This window comes from Megalops cyprinoides, chromosome 20 (assembly GCF_013368585.1).
Source record: "Megalops cyprinoides isolate fMegCyp1 chromosome 20, fMegCyp1.pri, whole genome shotgun sequence".
Lineage (NCBI taxonomy): Eukaryota > Metazoa > Chordata > Actinopteri > Elopiformes > Megalopidae > Megalops > Megalops cyprinoides.
The window spans coordinates 18,291,855-18,314,820 of record NC_050602.1 but is presented as its reverse complement, the minus strand read 5'-3'; the positions used below and the strand labels follow the sequence as shown (position 1 = coordinate 18,314,820).

The 22,966-nt window shown below is 43.5% G+C and overlaps 1 protein-coding gene across 1 annotated transcript in view; it reads right to left on the bottom strand.

Annotated features, from left to right (window-relative positions):
* Positions 1 to 22,966, bottom strand: part of LOC118795635 (lipoma-preferred partner homolog) — a 127,222-nt gene that overhangs the window by 13,390 nt on the left and 90,866 nt on the right. The window contains exons 7-8 of the mRNA XM_036554262.1: positions 7,864 to 7,975; positions 1,617 to 1,786 (exon numbers count right to left, since the gene is read on the bottom strand). Coding sequence (XP_036410155.1) covers positions 1,617 to 1,786; positions 7,864 to 7,975 — 282 coding nt within the window. The remainder of the gene's footprint in view (positions 1 to 1,616; positions 1,787 to 7,863; positions 7,976 to 22,966) is intronic.

Below are 22,966 nucleotides of genomic sequence, written 5' to 3'. Positions count from 1 at the left end.
TTCAGCTGTGATGTCACAATTCCTTAATAATTACAGAGGTGTGTGGTGGGATCAATGGTCAAATCAGCTACAGTCTTTGACAAATGTGTGATTGCAATAAAATTATGATTTTAATACCATATATGAAATCATCAGTTCAACATGCCATGGATGCCAGCAGTGACAGGAGATATTCTCCTTTTAAGCTACAGGTTAAAATCCAACTGTAATCGGAGGACAAGGAGTCAGTGCAATTCTGTGACTCAGTTGAAAAAGCATTTCTCCACACAGGTATGCACATCTGTAAAATAAGAATAGTCCTTTCTGGCTGTCATTTCAAATTCAACATATTTTGTTGTAGTTGCAGTTTGATAGTGCATATACACTGATGAATGTTGGAATTGTATGAATCAAACAATACAGGAAAAGTGCTTATTTCACAAGATTCTAAAAGAGGTTTAAGTGACCTCATGAAGATCGAGAAATGATGATTCATATCTTACTGGAACTGTTATAAATTTCCTCTTTTTAATGAGAAGAAATAAGAGAATTTTCAAAAGGATTATTCTGCTAACCAAAAAACAGGACATGAAAATTGGGGAAAGGCCATGATTTAGTTTTACGTTTCCAAAGGGAAGTAACTCCACTCCACTTCCTTTCTCAGTTTGAGTAAACTCAGTTCCATCTCCTGTGTTTTTTTAAACGCAACTCCACCTGCTACCTGAGTTTTAGTAAACTGTTCTCTGTCTCCAACCTTGGTTTTAGTATACTACTCCACCTCCTATCTTAGTTTGAGTAAACTCTACTCCATCTCCTATTTGAATTGGAGTAAACCTTACTCCATTTTTTTATCTCAGTTTGAGTACACTCTACTATATCGACCTCAGACTGAGTAAACTCTACTCCATCTCCTATCTGAGTTTGAGTAACCTCTGCTCCTGTTATCTGTTATCTGTTACAGTGGAGTATCTCTTACATCACCTACTACATCTCCTACAACTAAACCACCTCTCTTGGACTGGAGTCTGATTTAAATGCATTGTTTACATCTGCAATGCGATACATCTGTCTCCAGGGCATTTATCAGATCTACCTGTGAGCCCCGCATTTCTGCTTGCTAGTCTTTGAACAACTTGCCTCTGTTTGTTTGTTTGTGCCACGAGTCCGAGAAGCAGTCAGCTGTTTCATAATGTGGCCTGACCACACTGTTTAACAGAAGGCCAGCCTGGTGGTTAAATGTGAGTCACACTCTTTGTTTTATCGGGCAGGGAAACACTCCAATCGAAAGCACTACATCCGGAAACCACAGACAGACAGAGCCTTTTGCCAGAAACTGGATCAGGACTGAAACATAATAGAATCATTGCATCACTTTTCCAGTCAGAATATCAGAGAATGTCCAGTAATGCGGTGCATCATGGATTTCCAGTATGTGCCCACCTTTCTTCATTCAGAAATACACTGTGCAAATTTGCATGCGTATAAACAAGGGCTGCAAGTATGACTGTTCTTAACATTCACGGCCTGTCAGCAGGTTGTATCAGACTGCTCCGTGCCAGCCCGGCGTTTCGATAGGCTCGTACTGAGCTGCAGCATGCCAGGCCGGCGCTGCCACTGGCCGATCTCTCGGGACTCACCACATAACAGGGCTCGCAGTATGCCTTCTTGTCCATGGCGTAGAAGGGCTTCCCACGCAGCTTGCTGTTGCAGGTAGCACAGGTGAAGCAGTCCACGTGGAACACCTGGTCCATGGCAGTGCAGCCTGTGCCCTCACCCACTACGTTCTCCCCACAGGAGGCGCAACGACCTGTGACAGAGACACAGAGATTAATCATTCATCAGTATGTATGCGATTTAGAATTTTTTTTCTATTTGAAGCCGATTTTTTCTGGAAAAAAAAAAAAGAAAAAACACTATTAGAAAATGAAATCCAGGGTAAACATCTGTGTTTGACACACACCATTGGCTGTGCTCTACATTACTGAACCTTCTGCAACCAACACAAGACACTCTAAGGACAAACACACTAATGTACCTGTTTCAGTATACAGTCTGTAAGAGTAAGCACTGTGAGAAGGAGGAGGCTCTGAATTTGAGCACTCCAAATTCTACTACTCTTGTCTTTTGACACCATCAGCTGGATTTGTGAATTCATGCACAGACATCAAGAGAACTGACAAGAATTTTGTGCTTTTCTTATAGGATGACGGCACAGCCCCAATAAAAACCGTTCAAATATGTGCATGAACACAGAAGTGCCCCAAAAGACAGGCTTTGAGAAATACTGTTACAGTGTGCATTTGCTAAAAGGTCAGCAAATATGCCTCGAGGAGTGCACTAAGAATCTGAAATTAGAACAACTAATTGGAGAAGGAAACATGTAAATGCCTGCAAATTACCAAGAATCTGTTCCATTTTCAGCAGAGAAAGCTCATTTTTTTAGAAGTTCTGAATGTTTCTGCTGCACAAGCACAGGAATATGCTTTTGTCATAAACTGGACTTATTTTCTTCAATAAACATGATGTGGTAAAGCTAATGGTTATCTGAAGCCAAAAACCTAACTCAGTCTACAAACAAAAGAAACCCCTCTTAAGAAATCTCTCCTAAGATGAAGAGACATCCCAAAAAATATTTCTCTGCCCTACAGTATGAGTCTGTTTGGGAACAGTTAAAGGGGGGTTTTGAAATTTGCACGCGGTACACAGAAACCCGTGCTCTGACATTAATCTGATGTGATGGCTTTTGAAAAGAATCCCTAACCACGGCAAAAAAATCGAGTCATGCTAAATTGTTTATGTTTGATTGCGGATATAAACAAACACATAGGTCAGTGAGCGCTTAGCAGTACGGAGTAAGTCCACCGGAACGCATTAAGGACGTCGCCGCGGGCAACCGGATCCCTGGAAGCCTCCATTACATGACGTTTTTTTTTTTTCCTCTGCCACTGAATCTAAATCGCTTTTGTTCCCGAAGCTCCGCATCCACACAGCTGAGTGAATCTCGGGCCTCTGGATGGCTGGAGATGACAGAGAGGATTGTGGGTAAAGCCCTTCCCCAACTGCCTGCCATTCTCCCTCCCCCCCCAGGGAGAAGTTGGCTGAGAGGGGAGGGGTGTGGGTTACATGTTTTGGAAAACAGATTGATAGGAGCGATGTGGACGGGCGCTGGGGGACAGCGGGGAAGCGGAGCACGTGCCGTTTCCTGGAACGGAGCGGAGCCGGCACCGGCGCCCCGGAGCGGAGCGTGAGGCCGCACGGCAGCTGATGTCACAGCGTGGCACGTTAGGCCGCCAGCGGCGGGGGGTGGGAGCTGGGGCTTACCTCGCATGAACCCGCCACAGAAAAAAAAAAAAAACACACACACACAACCGCTGTCAATGTGCAGTGACGGTGAACACCGAGCGAGGGGTGGCCCGGGTGTGTGTCGCACGGAGGAAACACACACGGCACACTGGATACAGGACCCCAAAATGCACAACGAGCACCAACAGGGACACTGCAACCATTCTGCCGCACAGACACGCACTGATAACGGGATCGACCAGATTTAAACGTGGTCCGGCTTCGTAAAGATAAGGCCACCCAATGATAATTCAGAGTGTGACTGTGACGTTTGTAGGAGGTTTGATATAAAAAATGATATCCTGTCTTGTGTGCTTTTACCTAATTTCCCACAAACGTTCTGCTTTCAGTTCTCATAACCTCTGAGTTGCAACATTAGGTGGAAAAGGTCATGCTGAACAGATGAATGCGAATGGATTTTATCTGCTGCAGCAAAAGTCACACTATTACAGAGAAATACTACAGAAAAAATGACACTGGAGGAAAATACCATGGGTATGACATGTTCAAGAGACCTGAAAACATGGTAGATATAAGCATACACCCTGATAATGCAAGGGCCTCAAAGTGCAGAGCAGATCCACAGGTCTGGATGCATACAGAGAACAGATCTACTTCGCTTAAATAACACTGATCCTCATGTACAAAGCGAGCAGATTCATCATAACAACACCAAAGAGCAGACCTGATCCACAGATCGCCAGGGCAGGCACTTGGGTTTCACTGAAGCATCTTCATGCCAGGTTTTGACTTTTGACTACACGAGTGAGAGGGAATTTCAAAGCAGAACTCTTCTGAAGGCTACCCAGCGATGGAGCGCTTTCACCCAGCTGCTACGAAAGGGCCAAGCTGTGGAAGCAGAAAACCCACCACCACACCAACCGCACAGAACTCGGCCACTTAAAGGCACTGCTGAGGAGCAGAAACTTCTGATTCCCCCAGTAGACCTGCTTTGGACGCTTTCAGTGCCATGTGATGATCTAGTCTTCATGAAGATTTCATGCAGGATGTCATATGAATTATGAAGGCACTTGAAGATAAAACTCAGAGAAGAAGAATATCAGAACTTTCTATCATCATCGCTTTTGGACAGAGATGTAATGAAGATTCACAAACACATATGCACATGCATATGTACACACATATACAGACACAAACAGGCACATGTGCGTAACAAAAGGTGAAAATAACCCCCTCAAGCCGCAGACACACTGCCTTTTTTCCCCACATGGTGTACTGTAGGGCGGCAGTGTAGCATAGTGGTTAAGGAGCAGGACTCGTAATCGAAAGGTTGCCAGTTCAATCCCTGCTGGACGCTGCTGCTGTACCCTTGGGCAAGGTACTTAACCCACAGTTGCCTCAGTAAAAATATCCAGCTGTATAAATGGATAACATTGTAAAGAACTGTAACCTATGTAAGTCGCTTTGGATAAAAGCGTCTGCCAAATGAATAAATGTAAATGTAAATGTAAATGTACTGTACACCACATTTTTGGTGGGGATTTTTCTACTGTATATGTTTTCTTGCACAAACACAGAAAGTACAGGCTGCCTTTGAAAAAAGATTAAAGTCAAAGCACGTTTCCAGAGGCATAGTGGCACAAAGTTTGAATAACCCTGAATCAGACAGTGACAAAACTGTTTAAAACGACCACGCGTGTGGCCGCACTGTTGGATATAATGTAATGCAACTGTAAATAAAAGAAAGGCTCCTTAAATAATTGTTCAGATACTGTAGCTGATTAATAAGTAATGTGACTTGCCTTTTCTTAATAATTCAGCAGTCTGCCCTGGTTTTGAGTGCCAAAAATGTGTTCACCTTAAACAGAGGAAGTGTTTCATAGCAACGCAATGTGTTTACAGCACCTGCAGACAGGCTGTAGTGAGGCATAATCTTCAACACCCCCATGCTGTAAAACTCCCACCAAAACAGGACAACACCGTGTGACCTAACCTGATTAAATATAATGGATGCCGACTACAAAATGCTCTCAAAGCGCCTCTAAATCAACGCAAAGACAAATTACCAACAATTAAATAAAAGGCTCTCTCAAGGATCCAGTGTTTCCCTCTGATGGTAGCGGGATTTAAGAGTCTTCAACTAAAACCTTCCTTTTATCTCCATCTTTTTTTTTTGTCCTTCAGTTTCTGCCCACATACAAATCTAACATCATTCATTTCACAACCCAATTATTTCAGTATATTTGTGTCCGGAGTTGCCTGTGTCTTGCTTTTAGGTGATTTAAGACATCCAGTAGTTTCAAACGGCTCGCAACAGCCAACACCAGAGACCAAGGTCTAGTTTTCCCTAAAGCTTTCAACAACCCCCAAAGTCATTTCAAAGCCTGCGCTCAAAAGCACGACAATAGCTCTATTCTCACTAGGGGATATGATCAACCCTAATAAAGTTTAGTTATACAAGGACAAAGATGGACTAACTCTGATTAATCTCGCTAATTAAGGGCCCCGGGGGTTCATTACCAATAATAAAAGAAAATGAGGGGGGAAAAAAGGAATAAAAGTCCACAAAATGCAATCTGATGTAGTGTAATTGTAAAGCCACCTATGACACCTTCAGCAATTCGCATGCTCTTCTATGAGGCTGCTTTAATACAGGCCAGCATTGCGTGAAGCGCGAATCGATAGATAACACATGTAAATAAAGTCAGTGCAGCGCTGAACCAGTGGAGCGTAGCGTCTTTTTTGTCTCCCTGGTAACCAGCCTCTCTCTCCCTCTCTCGCTCTCTCTCTCCCCACGCCTGGTCACGTTCCCAGCGACCGCCTCTCTCTCTCTCTCTCCGGCTTGCCGCACGCCGCTACCTCGGCTCACACACGACCCATTTAACATCGCTGACGGCCTCGTTTCGCGACCCCGGGGGCAAGCGAGCATTAGTGTGCAAACACGAGCAGGCGAAGGCATGCGTGGCGGAGCGGGGGCACGCGGGGACGCGGCGCATGCGTTTCAACGGAGGGTGAGGGGGTGGGGGGGGGGGGGTGGTGTGTGTGTGTGAGCAGCCAGCGAGGCCTAAGCGCTCTGCCGTATCGGCCGAACGCACCCCGCTTTCGATTCGGGCTCCGGTCTAATGTAATCGTTCACAGACTGAGGGGGAACAAACCTCACAACGGAATCACCAATCAATCCTTTCTACCCCCCTCCCTTTTTGTCTGCCCTTCGTGTGGTATGTCCCTGTGTTCAGCTCAAGTGACCTGTCAAACAAGGTCGCTGCAGAACGAGGTTTGCGTTGGCGATGCGCGTTTAACACGACAGAGATGGTCACAATATTTGGCCAGGAAAACACCGGAGTAATAGACTTAATTCCCAGTAAACAGGAAAGTGGATTTAACTGTAATTAAATTGCAGGAACAGGACAGCTAGTACACAGACTTTTAACCATTTCTTACCCACAATATGGTTTTCAAAGAAATCCTACTTTTTTATCATTTGTGTGACAGAAAACATAATTCCTTTTAAGAGCAGAAGAACACAGCATGAGACAGTGAATATGTGGCACATTTCAGCCAAAATGTCTCTGTTCCCAGATACAGTAAAACTTAGTGGACCCAACAAAAAAAAACATTTAAAAGTCGTACTTTTGGATGTCCGGTTTCCAAAAACAAAACTTACTGAAGGAATTCCTCATCATAAAAACAGGCCCGGCCTCAATGAATGCGCAGTCTTTAGCTCAGTAAGAGCTTATTAATCGGGGTTCACAATATTAAACGAGCTAAAAGTGTGGTGGAAGGTGAGATGCATGCTGGAACCGACTTAATGAATCAAACATGTGAGGTGACGGATTAAAATAACACATCTGAGTAAAAGAACACAGTCAGTAAATTTCCATTACACTAACCGCACATAAAGGCTCTCACGCCAACCTGTAATCAGCACGTCAGCTTCCTTAGTCCCCTCACTGAGTACAACTTCCGAAGTTGACACTTTGAGGTAAACGCTAATTACTTCTGACTTTACTGAGGTTTTTCCTCCACCAATTTTTCTCTTTTCCTCCTTTTCCATGCCGTTTTAACTAACCGTGAACGCCAAATGAGCATCGAGCCGTGCCCAAGCTGGAGTGTGGAAAAAGGACAGTGTGATCCTCCCATACACAAGCAAGTCAGTGTAACTGCTTTTCACTCTGCCAGTCCCACAGTGTTTCAGCAGTAGGCACCAAACAGACGAGAGGCCTGACCCCCTGATGCTACCTGACTATCTAGAAAGAACCTAAGCGAGTCGTGAGGTGCCGGCGAAGCAGAACAAGGCCAATTTGTTCTGCTGCTGTGGGCTCTCGGTCACCATCAGCGGACAACACAACTGACCTCCCGTCATGTATCTCAGCCTGTGCTGGGAATGGCACTTCCACCATCTGAGCCACTGGGGAGTGCTGTACTGTTTTTCTGCATCAGCGGCCACACACCAAGAGTCAACAAGTCGGAGTCAGTGACAGTGTCAGCAGGAGTCAGCGTCGGGAAGGACAAACACAGTGAGAGGTTGAGGGGACGGCTGTGGAGTTCTGTCAGGACGCATGGCATGGCAGACGCTCTTACCGAAGTACTCCTCGGAGGGGGGGTTGTCCATGTCGTAGAGCATCTTCTTCGTGAGGCGCTCCAGCTCATCCTCTGGGCGACTGCCGGCGTTGCTGGGGGCGGGGCTAACACCCTGGAAAAACAGCAAGGGTTGCTGTGATTGGGCATCTCATTGCAAGATGCTTAATGGCTTGCTCACACATGACTCTCAATGACTTTGCGGCCTCCAGACGCCATCTCTCACTCCTGACAGGCAGACACATACCACAGAAGATATCAGGGGCTTATCAAATTCGAGTACTGAATGAGGAAATAGTGCAAAGTATTCTTAATAATTTGTCATGTCTTGACTTAACCCGACATCATTTTTAAATCTTCCAGGCCAGTGAAGGTCACTGTTAAGCATTAAGCTGTGTGAATGATGGTTGAAAAAACATAAACCAGCAATCAAGTTCCCCTGTGCATAAATAGCAGTAATGTTTGTGTATCAGACTGGATGGAAAGCAACACACACACACACACACACACACACACACACACACACACCTGTACACGGTTTCAGCGGTGGCTTGTATTCAAATCCAGCATCGCACAGCGAGCGTGCGCGGTTTCGGCTGTTTGCGGTATTCTGCCTTGTTGCATAAGTTTTCACAAAAACACTTCCTTCCTTCCGTGAAACCTGCTGGGTCCCACGTGGCCGTGGCCCTGACTCTAATAACGCGCCTCGCGCGAGGGATCCGACACGCTCTGCCTCGCACTATTCTTCAGCGGAGTATCGCCCCAAAGCAGCCCTCCCCCTCCACAGGTGCCACTTCCCGCAGCTGTAGGGAGGCCACTCTCTCTAGGGAGATATGCAGGCAGCATGTTCTTCAAAACACTCTCGCTGGCCTGTTACAAACTTTCAACACACTTCCGCTGGACTATTATAAACCTTCCACACTCTCTCGCTGGCCTGCTACTAACGTTCAACACGCTCTCGCTGGGCTGCCCTGAACCTTCAACACACTCTCACTGGCCTGTTACAAAGCCTTCAACACACTCCGGCAACACATTGGGCTGTTACAACTTAAAAGACACTGGGTTACCATTCCTAGATCTTCACCAAACAGATGCACCAAATTACAACACTAAGACAACACTAAGTTCTCTCTGCTCACTTAAATTCATGGGACCATTAGCCAAGGAATGTTAACGCTGATGCTCTAAACCTATGAATTAGGTTGCCGCTCCCAGACATTTGCGTTATTATATACAGAACCTCATACTGCAAGAATGTCAGGCCTACAGGTTTTGAACCTGGTGCCTTATCCACAAATTGCTCCTGTCTCAATTTGGATCAAGTGAAAAACCAGTGCTGGAGTACAGTGGTGGGGTCACTGCGCTATAGGAGACATTATCCTTTGAATGAAATGTTAAACCAAGGCCTTGACTCCCTATAGTCACTAAAGATCCCACGGTACTTATTGCAAAGATTAGGAGGTTCCCCAGTGTCCTGCCCAAATGACCAAATTACTTTCTAATCCCCCAGTTTAACAGGCTAAATAAAGCCCTCCCTCTCCACCTCAGTCGATATGTGCATTCTGGCACAAAAGAGTTATCAAGCATCATCAAGATGGGGGGGGGCGGCAGATCTGCATCACCCAGTTGGGGTACAGGTAATTAAGTGTAGAGTCAAAAGAGTGGCTCAATGGCCAGAGAAGAGAGGCACACAGTGAACCTTGCCCTTTAGGCACAGAGCATTGTGTCACCCCCTGTTAAAAAAAGCAGGTGCACACAAGTTGCTCACCTGGAGTAGGGTGGCGTGTCTGTGGCCCAGGTGCAAAAGAAAAGTAAAAGATCTCTCTCTGCTTTCAAAAAATATATAAAATCCTGAGGAACATAATGACTTCCATAATGCCTTATACCCTATATGTATGAAGGCTCAAACCTGACCGAGTTCACACAGGTTATTATGTTTTCTGATTTGCCTGCCAGTCGTACAGAGCGTGTGGGCTATGTCAGTTCACATAGCAAACATTGTGATGCATTAGGGTCCCTTCCCTGGGTACTGATGCTCAGCTTTGCATTAAGTCATTATCGTATATTTTCTGTCAAAAGAGAGCTCATTAAGTGCAGCGCTTCCTGTTGAGTCACATTCTGACTGCTGTGCTCCGAGGACGCATGATATGCATTAAGCCTCGAGACACGGCCAGCCGCTGCCAAACCTCTATTCCTGAGAAATCCAATTTCTCCAGAGTTTCTATTGGAATCATGCCCTGCCCCATACAGTGCATTCCAGCCAATGCGGAAGGACCTGTTGCTAGTTTAACGGAGCTGGTGTTGAATTTACAAGAATCTATGTTAATGAATCATTGATAGTGTGTGGAATGAGACCTTCTTTGCATAGCGCATGAGCCTGCTTGGAACATGCTGTATGGGCCACACCTTGCCTGGGCACCTCTCTGTTTTCTGATCCCATTTTTTTCCAGCACTTTGTTCCTGGGGTCATCCTGCAGTTTTCCCTGACATAGCTTAGTACATGCTGGTTTTGCGATTCCCACTGGTAAATCCACTTTGCCAGCCACTGTGTAATGGATCTATTCTGAAAAAGCACTATGGCTGATTGATTCTTTTGTGCTGGTCTTCCCTTGTGTACATTTTAGGGTGTAAGAGCACTTCAAAACCATTCTACAGCCTAAAGTTTATTATTATCATTACTATTATCCTAGCTGAAAACAGCTGCTTCTGCTGCACAGTATACGAAATGAAAAGACAAGATTAAAGGTCAATGAACCATGAAACATATGTACTTTAAACTTCAATGCAACAGCAATGTCTACAGGAAAGATTGAAAAACAGAAAACGAAATGCGTTTTATAGAAATTTATAGAGCAGCACACACAAGGCTAGCATCAATATTAGTTCATGCACCCACAACAACAGGCCCAGGCGAAATCTGCAGATGCTGCTGAATAGCAGCATAAAACCTTCAAAGCGCTTTCATTTCTCCTGTTCAACAAGTGTACAGAGTGAGCACCTTTAAAGCACCTACCAGCTGCTCTCACGGGTAAGAGTCTCATGGGTAAGAAGAAGACTTGTTTGCACACTGACTGGATTCCTTTGCACACCAAAAAGTCTCATTTTCATAATGCAAGGACTTCCGGTGCACATTACTCCTTCCGTTTGGATTGAAGGAACATCAACTTTCAATACGAATTATGGGGTCTTCGGGATCCCGGAGCATTGTGGTATCTTGGCTCATTTTTCTGTTTCCAAGCAGGGGGGATGGTGTATTGGCAGAGAGAGAGAGCTGTATAGAGCAGAAATATAAGGAGCTTTAGGTTTCCTGCACCCTGGCAACAGCTACAGCAACTCCAACCATCGGCTGGTACACAGAATTCATTCTTGTATACTTCCTTTTACATTGTGGCAGTGATTGCAAAGCCAGTGCCGTGTTTCAAGGATATATTGTGTCGGCTCTGACCGTAAAAAAAAAAAAATCACAGGAGAATGTGAATGCCACTCCACACCTGGCCAGCAGGGGGGTGTGGAACACAGAGCACAGTTTACAAGAGACCAGAGGCTCTGCTCTCTCTTGACTTGCATTAAACAGGGCAGTGCATTCTGGGAGTGCGAGTGGGATGGCAGCCAGTACTCTGTGTTCCCAGCTGACTCCATTTAACAGCCTCATATGTAAACCAGAAAAAGTTGCTCGCCAAGAAGCAGTCACGCCCCTGACGTGGGAGGGAACCAGATGCTTTCACAGGATTTTGTCACTGTTTACTCTGACCTGTCACTCACACCTGCCCCCGTTTCTCTTTCTCCTCAGAAATGTTCTTACAGGTCCAGCCAGTGCTGTTTTTTAAGAAGCATTTCATGTGGAGGTAAATGATCCCTAGGGCTGTCACTAGCCTTTATTTCACAAGAGTTGTGTGTTGTGGAAAATCTACTGGGTGGATTTTCCAGCCACCACAGGTTCGATGGTGGTTGCTGTTCTACCCTTGGGCGAGGTGCTTAACCCAGAATTGCCTCAGTAAGTATCCTGCTGCATAAATGGATAACATGTACTAATTGTGATCAACGTAATTCACTTTGGATAAAAGCATCTAAGCAACTAAATGTAAGCAATTAAAACTAAACTTGTTTGTTCCATGAGCACATGACCATGGTAGAGTAGCTACCAAAAAAAAAGTTAATACATAGAAATGACCAAACAGCGCTTCTTCATTGACTTTTCTGGGATACAATCAAAAAAATGAGTGTCTGATTCCAACAAGTGTATGTATGATTAAAAAGTAGATCATATTTAAGAGTAAAAGGAACACCGTTCTCCCCCGCTACACTGCAAAAATATTTTCAGATCTAAAGTGCTGCTGGAACACTGCTGGAGTTGTGGACAGACAGTGGTGAGTCAATTCAGACAGCCATCGCTGTAATTACACCAGTACTCAAAGTATTACCTTTAGGAGGCACAAGCTGTTATAACAGGTTTAGTTTAAAAAAGGAAACATTCTCCTGCAGCTTCCACCAGCGTGGTGTCATTCTTTTATATTTAACCATGCGTGGTGAGCATTGTTTAGATTCACCCACACTCATGCTTCAAAATGAGTGTCCACGCGCTCTTCTCCTTCCTGTGAGGAAAACACAAGGGGACCGTCTCCTATGTAATTTTGTTTCTAAAGCAAACGGTAGCATTTCCTTTCGGTCAGCTTAAACAAACAATTACAGCCGAAATGACAATTCATTTTGGGAAGGGACCTGAGCATTATCACAGTGCCGGGAAACAACGGGCCTAACCACTGTCGGACGACTCCCATTAAAAATGATCGGTCCTCTAAATCTTTGCGCGCTTTTACTTGGAACCAGAGCTCAGACGCGGTCACGGTGCGGAAGTTTCTGAGTTACTTTCCAAAGCCGTCAGAGGTACAACGGTAGCAGTTAGCCAGATTTCAGCTCTACCTTGCTGAGAATGGGCAGGCCACCGTGTGAAGATGACCACAGGTGGCAGGTTGCTGTGGCCATCAATGGTCAGCAGGTATCGATGTATGAGGGAATAATGATTCACAGGAAGGCTGGGAGGCTGGACTTTAAGCAGGAAGTATGTACACCACCTGTCTCAACGAAAGCACGCATCATCACATAAACACCATTTCACAATGGTGCTTTCATCATCTATCCCATCCAACTACATGCCAAACAGGGGCACTAACAGCCACTGTTTGCTTTGATTACAACTCCATTGGGCTGGATTATATTTCAGTGGCTCGAAGTGCACCTGAGGCCATCACTATGCAACAGCCTTTTTGTGCTCAGCTTTACATAGTGCAGACTGGTGGGTCACTGCTAGTCCCATACCCACAACCTACTTCAATCAATCAACCAATGGTTGATTGCTGTGTAGAGTGTGCTACAGGAGAGTGCATAACACAGTAAAACAAAGACGGAATGGAATAACAAGAGTGTTTACACAATGACAACAGAGGGCAATTCACCCTAAGTGTCAGTGTTAAGGACAGCCCCAACCACCACCATGACCACGCTTGGGAAAATGACCACATGACCACGGAACCCCACATAATTAGCCATTTATGGTCCATGGACCACAGAGTCAGAAGACAACACATGTCAGAGCACAAACACGCCGAGCACAGGGGAAGTGCGCTACCTTGATTTCCACCAAAGTGGAGCGATTTCTCTACAGTTCTGCCACCACATTGAGAAACAGGCAGCAGGTGGTTCAGACATATCTCAGAGGTTGCGCGTTCAACACCCAGGCCATATATGAACAGCACTTTACCACAACTGCTGAAGTATATATCCAGCTCTTCAAACAGATATGGACTGTAAGCCAAGCAGTGCCAAGCCAATGAATGATATCATGTAATTACTCACACAAGAGTTTGTCATCATACATCTGTTTTCACTGTAGATTTGGAGAAAATAATCTGTGGCAACTCTAAGTGCTGAACAGCAGAAGTAGATCAAAGTAAATATGTAATCTTTGCAATAATGGAAAATCAGTATTCAGGAATAAATATCCTCACACAAAAAAAAATCAAGTACACATACACCCACAGATAAATGCACTAACACATGGCCCCTGGTTACTTGGAAACCCTTTTCTGGTGAAGAATCAAAGGGATGAATGTTAGACTGGAGAGCTGGCCAATTCAGACAGAGGCAAGAAGGATATTGATCTGAGTGACTATTTACAACCCTCCTGTCTCCTTCAGTGGAACAGACAGCAAAGTGCAGCCACTTCAGGACGTGATGTCAAACTGCTGTATTTATGCGCAGACTCTGATGTCAAACTGCTGTATTTATGTGCAGACTCTGATGTCAAACCCGAGTATTTATGCACAGTCTATTTATGCAGTACCTTTATATATTTATTTAATGCAGTATATTCATGAAGCATTTCTCTGTACTCTGTTACATCAAACCGCAGTACTGATGGTTTGGTGGTCACTGAAAATACTGGGAAATATAATGGTGACCACTGACAAAAGGTGCTCTTTTGAATTCATCACTCAAAGGTGAGCTTGAAGAAGACTGAAGCTAAAACACCATGTGCCCATGTGCATCGCTGGAACTGCGGCTGGCTCAACCGGAAACTACTCAGATGAACAAAAAAGGGAAGCTGAGCGCTGAGTCTCCCTGGTGATAAAGGCTATAATGAGCTGATGTGATTCTAAAAATGTCAGGTAACCATTTGCTGTGTTTATGTTCTCCTGGAATAACTGAGGTCTTGAGTACTTCACGGTGACCTCAAGCGATGCGAAATCACATCTGCACAAATGAAAGGGATTAAACTCGAAGCGATGGAATAAGTACAAACAATTGGCAAAAACTGCAGACCTGAAAGCTGGCCCCCCTTCCTTTCCATGGATGGGAATCAGAAAAAAAAAAAAACGGTGAGAAAGTTGAGCCAGAGAAAAAAAAAAAAACCTCAATCTGGAAAATATGCATTTATGGGCAGCCGTCTACAGGGGAGAGAGCGCTACACGCCGCCAAATTAAATTACACCCCAAACCGAGGTGGTGGCTGAGGAGTACAGAACGTACTCCTGTCCCCTCTTTCCTCCACATAATTGAATCTGTACTTACAGGCCATTAAAATAAAACACCGTTTCCCCCTCCCATCAAGATATCATTGGTCTCAAACTGTTCAAAGGACACGTGTGTTCCTTTTCAGTCCTGTTCTCGCCGCGGCTGACGTCTGAGCTCCGCGCATCGCCAGGTTGCGCTCGGAGCTGCCGCGGCACTGGACGGCGGTCTCTTACGAGGGGCTCGGCCTCGGTCAATCAAATCGATGCGGGACCCAAATGTGCACAAATGTTCCCGAGTCCAAATGAGACCCCGCGGCCTTCGGCCCACTCTGATGTCCCTAAGTGCAGTTCATCCCAGCAGAGTGTTCTATCATTTATATTCCCTTTTGCATTCATGTATTGGTCAGATGCTCTGACCCAGATTGACTTACAAGGGAAAGGTCTGTAAGACCACACACAAAGGCCATACCAACAACAGCACATGTTGTTGAAAATGTTGTGAAAATGTCAGATCACATCTGAACAGCTGTCAAAACATCACACAGTGCTATAATAATCTGCTTAATACTGAAAATACAGACTAAGTGCTACATTAAATTAATACTTGAATCACAAGGGCTGGTGTGAATAAGGAGAAGAAGAAGAACAAAAATAAGAATAAGAAGAATATGAAAAAGAAGAATAATAAGGAAACTGTCCAGAATTTTGGCATAGTGGAAAGGAGCGGGGCTCACACACACCGAGGTTGCCATTTTTTTTTACATTATTGTCATTTAAAAGACGGTCTTATCCAGAGCAATTACAAATACAGTTTCATCCATTTATACAGCTGGATATTTACTGAGGCAACTGTGGGTTAAGTCCCTTGCCCAACAGCAGTGCTCCAGGAGGGCATCGAACCAGAAACCTTTCGGTTATGAGCCGTGCTCCTTACCACTACACCACACTACTGTTGGATTTCCAGGTGTGGCACCATTGGATGAAATGTACAAGAACTGTAAGTCACTCTGGGTAACTGTCTGCTAAGTAAAAGCAATTTAAGATAATGCAATGGCCTGCTGGCCTTCAGTCCTCAAACCAGAAACAGCTGAACCTGATTCCTGTCTGACAGTCCACTCTATACGCTACTCTACACGCTTGTATTTTGTGTCACTTAGTCTCAATGTTCTTTCACCGTGACAGGAGTGCTGGGAATATTAAAGGCACGCTATTGGTCCGAAGTTTTACCTCGACTTCGTCCTTTTTAAAAAGTAAAGGTTATTTTGGATCCTGATAAAAATCATAATGTGCTCTATTGCTCTGTGACTGACTTGAGAATGCTGAAAAGAAACGTATTGCCGTGGAAACCCCCAGTGTTTTCCGCTGATTGTTTTTTTACTGATCACAGTAATCAGGCTAATTGGATTCGTGATGCAGCGCGGTATGTGAAATATATATTTTCTAAAAAGGGAAAGGAGGTACTCGGGGGTTATGTAACTAATGGTTTATTCTGTCAGCGTGACTTCAGTTTCCAGTTTAAGGTCAGCGCAAATAATGCATTTTAAATTCGCAGGCTTGTCGTGCTCTCGTGTACTATAATGAACTATGTCCTCCCTGACCCACGGAGGGAACTGCTGTCATTTGCAGAAAGGCAAGACGACCATAAGCAAGACGACCACAGAGTGGGTGGGGGGGGCAAGTGCACAGGGACCTGTAATAATGAACACAAACATGCACGCATTACAGTGCCTACACTGCATCACATTAATGACACTGTTTAAACTCAGAACCTCACCACACAGCTTTCCCAGGTTAATGGCTGCTTATAGTCCGTATTACTCCAACCGAGATGAACAAATACCAAGCCCTCCATATTTATTCATAACCCTGACTGAACAGGGACAAGAAAACATGCTATTAAAGAAAAAAAACATACATATTGGATCACTTTTCTTGCTTAAAACCTGGTAAAGTGCTATGTTTTAATCATAATTGCACTGCACAGAGCAAATTCAGATTGTTCTCAATGTTATTTTTAATGAGGACCACATTTATTTAAACCTTTACACTTCACAATAAAATCAGACAAAAAAACAAAAAAAAACTACAACAGCATTTTTGTTGGAAATTTCAATGGGAGCATTAAAAAATCCATGTATGAGTATGAATAATGATGGAATGCAAAATGGGTCCATTTTCACAACATATGCATTCAAATATAAACACAAACAGATACTCTTTTGTGCATTTATAATTCATCACTTTCATGGCTGAAGTTACAGACACCAAACTGCACCCACCATTGGTCACACAGTCACGACTGCTGACAGGTGACAAAGAGATAAATGAAACTCATGGCCGGGGCCTTGCACATTCTTTAAAAACAGACAAAACGTCCTCATCAAACACTTCAACATCAGGTCTGTCTCATCCCTCACCAAACTGTCAAGCCTGCTAAAACAATGAGATTAGAGTCATTCTAGAGACTGCTATAACACTTACCAACCCGATCAGATCTCATTCCAGAGACCGATGTCAAGCACTCCAAACTAGTCAGGTCTCAGCCCTGAGGATGCTATCAAGTCCTCCAAACCCATCACATCATGCAGCCATAATTCAGGGAAAAAATATCAATCAGAACCATGAATCCAGAATCGTGAAAGGACCAGGAGGATGCACTTTCAAACCCAAGGCGTGGCTCTGCCATTGTACGCCAGAGCAAGCCACTCAAACTGAATGGATTCACTAAATGTGTAGCAAAAAAGGGGGTAATATGTGTATGGGTAAAAACTGGTCCCATGGAAAAGGCTGTACAGGTACAACAGCATTACCTAGTGTAGATCAGGCTTTCTACCCACCACACAACACTGCCTATCCCTGAACCCAGCCCATTGGTGTCAACACCAACACAGAACAGGGCTTTCAAACCAGCTCACATCAGTTAGCTGAAACAGTCACCAAGCTTGACAAATATAGATAGTGAGTCCTATATTAAAATGGGTATACTAGTTTTCTTCAGGCTACTGATTTGATTAAACATTATGTGCAGCATTGTAAAAATAGCTCTTTGCCCCTTTATTTTAAATCACATGAGGGAAAAAAAAAAGTACCAAACGCTAATGAGGATCACGGAGTGAATGGAAGGATCACCCAGTCTTCAATGTGTGCTTGTATATAGCGTTTTTAATATATAATCCCAACTCTTAGAAGTTACTAACACAAACAGCAAGCGGCCAAATAATGCAAATTAGCCCTTTAGCCCTGCTTTAAATAAATGCATGATCAAACAGCAGTCCATGCAGTAGGGTAAGATGTCAATGCCTTAAATGTCCTTTTCTGTAAGTAGTCCAGCCAACACTCCAAATCTATCTATAGGTAGTGTGGCTAATACTGTAAAATTCCTATAATTCCTGCCTAATGCTCAGAATGTCATTTTCTGTAGGCTCCTCTATAGGTACACCAGAAACATTAAGGCCATTAGGCTGCAGGGTGGAAAAATACATGTAGCATGCAGAGTTGGTGGTACACCGTGTACAAACAAGACTGAAAGGGTTGGGTAGTGTGACTTTGTGATATCATTCATGCAACACCTTTGACTTTGCCTGTCATCAGGAGTTATCTCATGATGTTATCACTTGAGTCTGCCAAGTGGTTTGCATGGTTTTGCTTGGTACTGTGAGTCCAACTAAACCTCTCTGGGTAGTAATTTCAACATTACTTGTTGGCTTTTACATTTAAAATTCACTTACAATGTTAATTAGAGACTGTGTGTCCATTAAACATTTTGCACAAGTTTGCTCACTATACCCTGTTCCTGGAAAAGAGTGATGTGAGGCTTTTCTAATGCACAGCTCACTTCGGACACCGTTCCTCGTTCTGGGGGTATGGGGTAGATATTTCACACTAAGGATATAAATGGGTTATTTAAAAACTATACTGGGTGAGTACTGAGTCCTGATTCTGGGGGAATGGATGGATATAAGGGTGTAAATATATAAAAAGGCAATAAAAAAATGACACTATGTGAGTGTTGATTCCTTATGCTGTTGGTAAGGGGTGGATATTTCAATGGAAAAATATAAATGGGTCAATCAAAAACTACAAGTCTGGATTCCTCATGGTGGATGTAATAGGTGCACATTTTAGTGTCAAGGAATCAGCAGTTTATAAAACAAAAAAAACTACACTGAGTGAGTGTTGACCAGGGAACCTCCACATGGAAGTCATGTGATTATGCCATGTGAAAGTATGAGCTGGTTTGACCTCCAGAGGGCAGCGGGGCCCATCACATCATTAAATCTCCCTGTGTCAGTCAGCCGAAGCCGCCCATGACCCTTCGGTCAGGGTTTAACCCGTCTATTTGGGTTAGGCAATTTGGAAATAATCCTCTTGTCAAATGTCAGTCAAGCACTACAATAACGGAGGAAATCTTCAAGCTTAGCCTCACTCTAATTTGGAGCATCAGAGGATTCACAGAAATTGGTAAATTAAGCGTCAGTCATGAGAAACTGATTTCTTCCCTTTTGTTGATAGTAGAGATCAAAGTCACTTGAAGCCTGTTTAGTGTAAAATGCCATGAACATGTACTGGGCTTCAGTGTAGAAGCCAATGAATAAAAGAGGAGGAAAAAAAAGAAAACCCAGATCACAGGTCAGCTTGGTTCACAGTGGACATTTGTGCATGGGTATTTGTGCACATACTGATTTAAGACCTCATTTGACATGGATTCTCTCTACTATTCAATAACAATTATAATGTTATTACACTGTAATATTATTGAGAGTCGTAGGTAGTGCCAACCTTTGACACCAATTTCAATCAAGCCAAAAGCAAATATCAACATAAATGGACAAGATCTAAAGGAATCCATTTCCAAAAAGGCTTCATACTTGGATAATATTTTGATTTGTTTGCCCAACAGACCAGGAGAAGTACAGCCTACTTCCAGTAATCAGCTTTAGTGCCTGGTGGCTAATGAAAATGTCATGACATGGGGTCAGAGCAGATTAGCACAGATAAAACCCAGTTGACAGATTTCGCTTTTATTCTAATCTGGATTATATCTGGTGTTTCCTTTCAATCTTGGCATTATGGGAGGGAAACACAGATGCAGTCTATACTGAGATTGGAGAAAAAAAAAACACAGAGAAAAAACAGTCGGAGAGGCCACAGGTCTCTACTTACGTCAGGCTTTCAACCACTTGAATCTTATGATTGTCCAATTACACCCACTGATCTCCTTCCTGCGGTGCTAAAACAGATATGGACATGGATTGCAGCCCTCCAGGACTGAAGCTGCACATTCCCACCCAAGCGTTAAATACACTGCATGAGCCACGGCTACCCAGGGATCATGGCTTACATTCAGTGCACATGGACAGACTCATGAATGTGAGCATCGGATGACTTCAACAGTGAATAAGGGCAAGACACTGGCCTCACAGAGAGGCTGATGACAGGCACATAAAATGACAGCATGAGAGAAAATAAATGTTCAGAAAGATGCACAGAGTTGCTCTTTGGGATGAAGGATTATGTTGGGGTTAGGGTAGAGACTACAGTTAGGGTAGGGTAGGGACCATAACCATAGCCCTGACCATAATCGCAGTCCAAACCTTAACCCCAACCATAACCCTGACCCCACTCCATTCCCAATCCTAACCCAAGCCCCAACCGTAACCGCAGTTCCAACCATAGCCCTAACCATAAGCCCAAAAATAAAATCAAAGCAAAAAACAAGGGAAACTGTCTGGCTGGATGTACCAAATATTTATAAATCTATCTTGTACAGGTCATTAAAACACTGGTGCTTGGTAAGTCCAACTGATCTTGCTCCTTGGGGGTTCATTTTCAAATGCTAAGGTACTTTTTTCAAGGAAGATCTTAAGATCCAATTAGAAATGTCCGAAATGTTCTTAGGTGATATTGGGGATGACAGCAGTTCATTTTTTTCGAACACGCCGCTTCCACACCTGTCACAATCGTACCGACACCCATCATCTCCTCAGACCCTGTCCTTCCCCAGTCACACCGGGACAAAATTTCACCCCACATCCTGTCTTCAGAAACCATTGAAAACAACACAAAAAGGACACAGCAGGCCTGAGCCTGGTCTGGCAGGAGGGCTAGTGAGAGCCTTCCCACCTCAGCAATGAGCGTGACGAATGCTGTTTGCGCCAGTGTTATTTTCAGGATATTCATGATCTATTTATAGAACAGAATTATGCATTCTTAAAAAACGTATCCATTTGAAATTATAATAAAAATATGCTTTTATCTAAAATCAAAGAGACGAGATTTGAAAATTAGGGGGGGCAATGCACAGAGCTAATAAACGAGCAAATTTGTTTTCATAATGCGTCAAACTGGGACCTAAACAGTTGTCTCTAGCAAATTGCAGACCTTTGTTTCCTACAATATTAATTAGTTTTTAATACATAAAGATGCAGTGTGGTATTTAATTTTGTGATTAGTAAAAAAGGCAGTCCTTGAAGAGTCATTCCCAAAGGCAGCGTGGTACTCTTTGTATTTGTGCCGGAATAAAATCCTTGAATTAAAGGATACTCCTGGGTGTAGCCGTTTCCACAGACTGCCGGAGACTACAGGATTTCAGGCTAAAATTACTCCTTTTCAGCTTCTTGTTTCTTTATGTTCGTTTTGGCTGCTCTCGATAAATAACCTGCACTTCCCGATGCCGGTCAAAGAATCACTTTACAAGAAACCAAAGCCAGGTGATCTTCATCTTCATACTTTACTTTCTGGTAAATCTGTTGTCCTCTCTGCATTCCTACACTGAAAATATAATAACTCATAAACAATGAGTCAAGGCAGCCACATTACCACAAGAAGTTCACTCCCCCACTGCATTTGAGTAAGAACACCATCTATCAATATGACTAAGAACTGAAGAACTGGGAAATTTCAATACAACAGTAATGCACAATGCTGTTTCAATACACAGTATGTCACAAAAAACATCATGTGAAATAACACAATAACACAAACAGCATCAATATATAATAATGTGGATAGACAGACAAGTTTCCTGAAGCTGAATGCCTATTTGCTGACACACCTCATCCAGGGTGGCAAATATACCTAAATTTCATATTTTACATCTGTTTATACAGCTGGGCAGTTACTGAAGCAGATCAGTTAAAGTGTCTTTCTCAAGGGTATCACAGCAGCGCCACAGCTGAGATTTGACCCAGCAACCTCCACTCCACACTCCGCCTCAAGGAGAAATTCTTGGATAGATTGAAAACAATGACTGCCATGAGGGACAGCTCTCCGTTTTGCTAACGGTGCTCGGTAAGCTGCAGCTGCAGCAATTCTTCCATGATGATGCCTCTGGATTGGCCCTGATTATTCAAAAATCACAACATTTCTCTGTGCTTCCTCAGCCGCATGAAAAATGCTACCGTAGAACCTAAAAGCTCTTTAATCAACGCTTAACTAAATTAAAAATATGCTTTCTTTAATTTTCTTTAATGCTTTAAAGTTGTGAAAACATAATGTCTTTAACTGTCCTGATGACAAGACAAAGCTTTAAAGGGTGTCTGCAGTGTACAGTGTCCCATCTACAGGCTATTCATTCATTCACTCACTCACCTGCAGAGGTTACACCATACTGTGCCAAATGTTTCAGCTAATTACTCACTAATTCAATCAAGATTATGAATTTAAACTAACAGATTTAAATATTACAATGATACACATACAAATCCTGCAGATAAAACAAACTGCAAACAAAAGTTTCCATTTCCATCAGAAATGTTCTCAAAGCATCCTTAAGAAATGCTTTCCTTTACCCTACAGCTTTCATTGGATACATGGACAGATTACGTGGAAGGATTTCATTGGACAAGTACATGGATATGGTGTTTCATTGGATAAACACAAACTTGCAGTTAGAGACAGAGATAGCAGGGAAACAAATGAAATCCACTATTTCCACATCGCTATCACACAAATGCAAGCAGAAAACCCCTGTGGAAAATATATCGTAAAAAATTCATAAAGGTTAAAATAACTGTTTATTTTGAATATTTCAACAAAGAGCGGTAAGGCCATTCCCTGTTGCATGGCCTTTTAAAGTGAACACACTGGCACACTCAA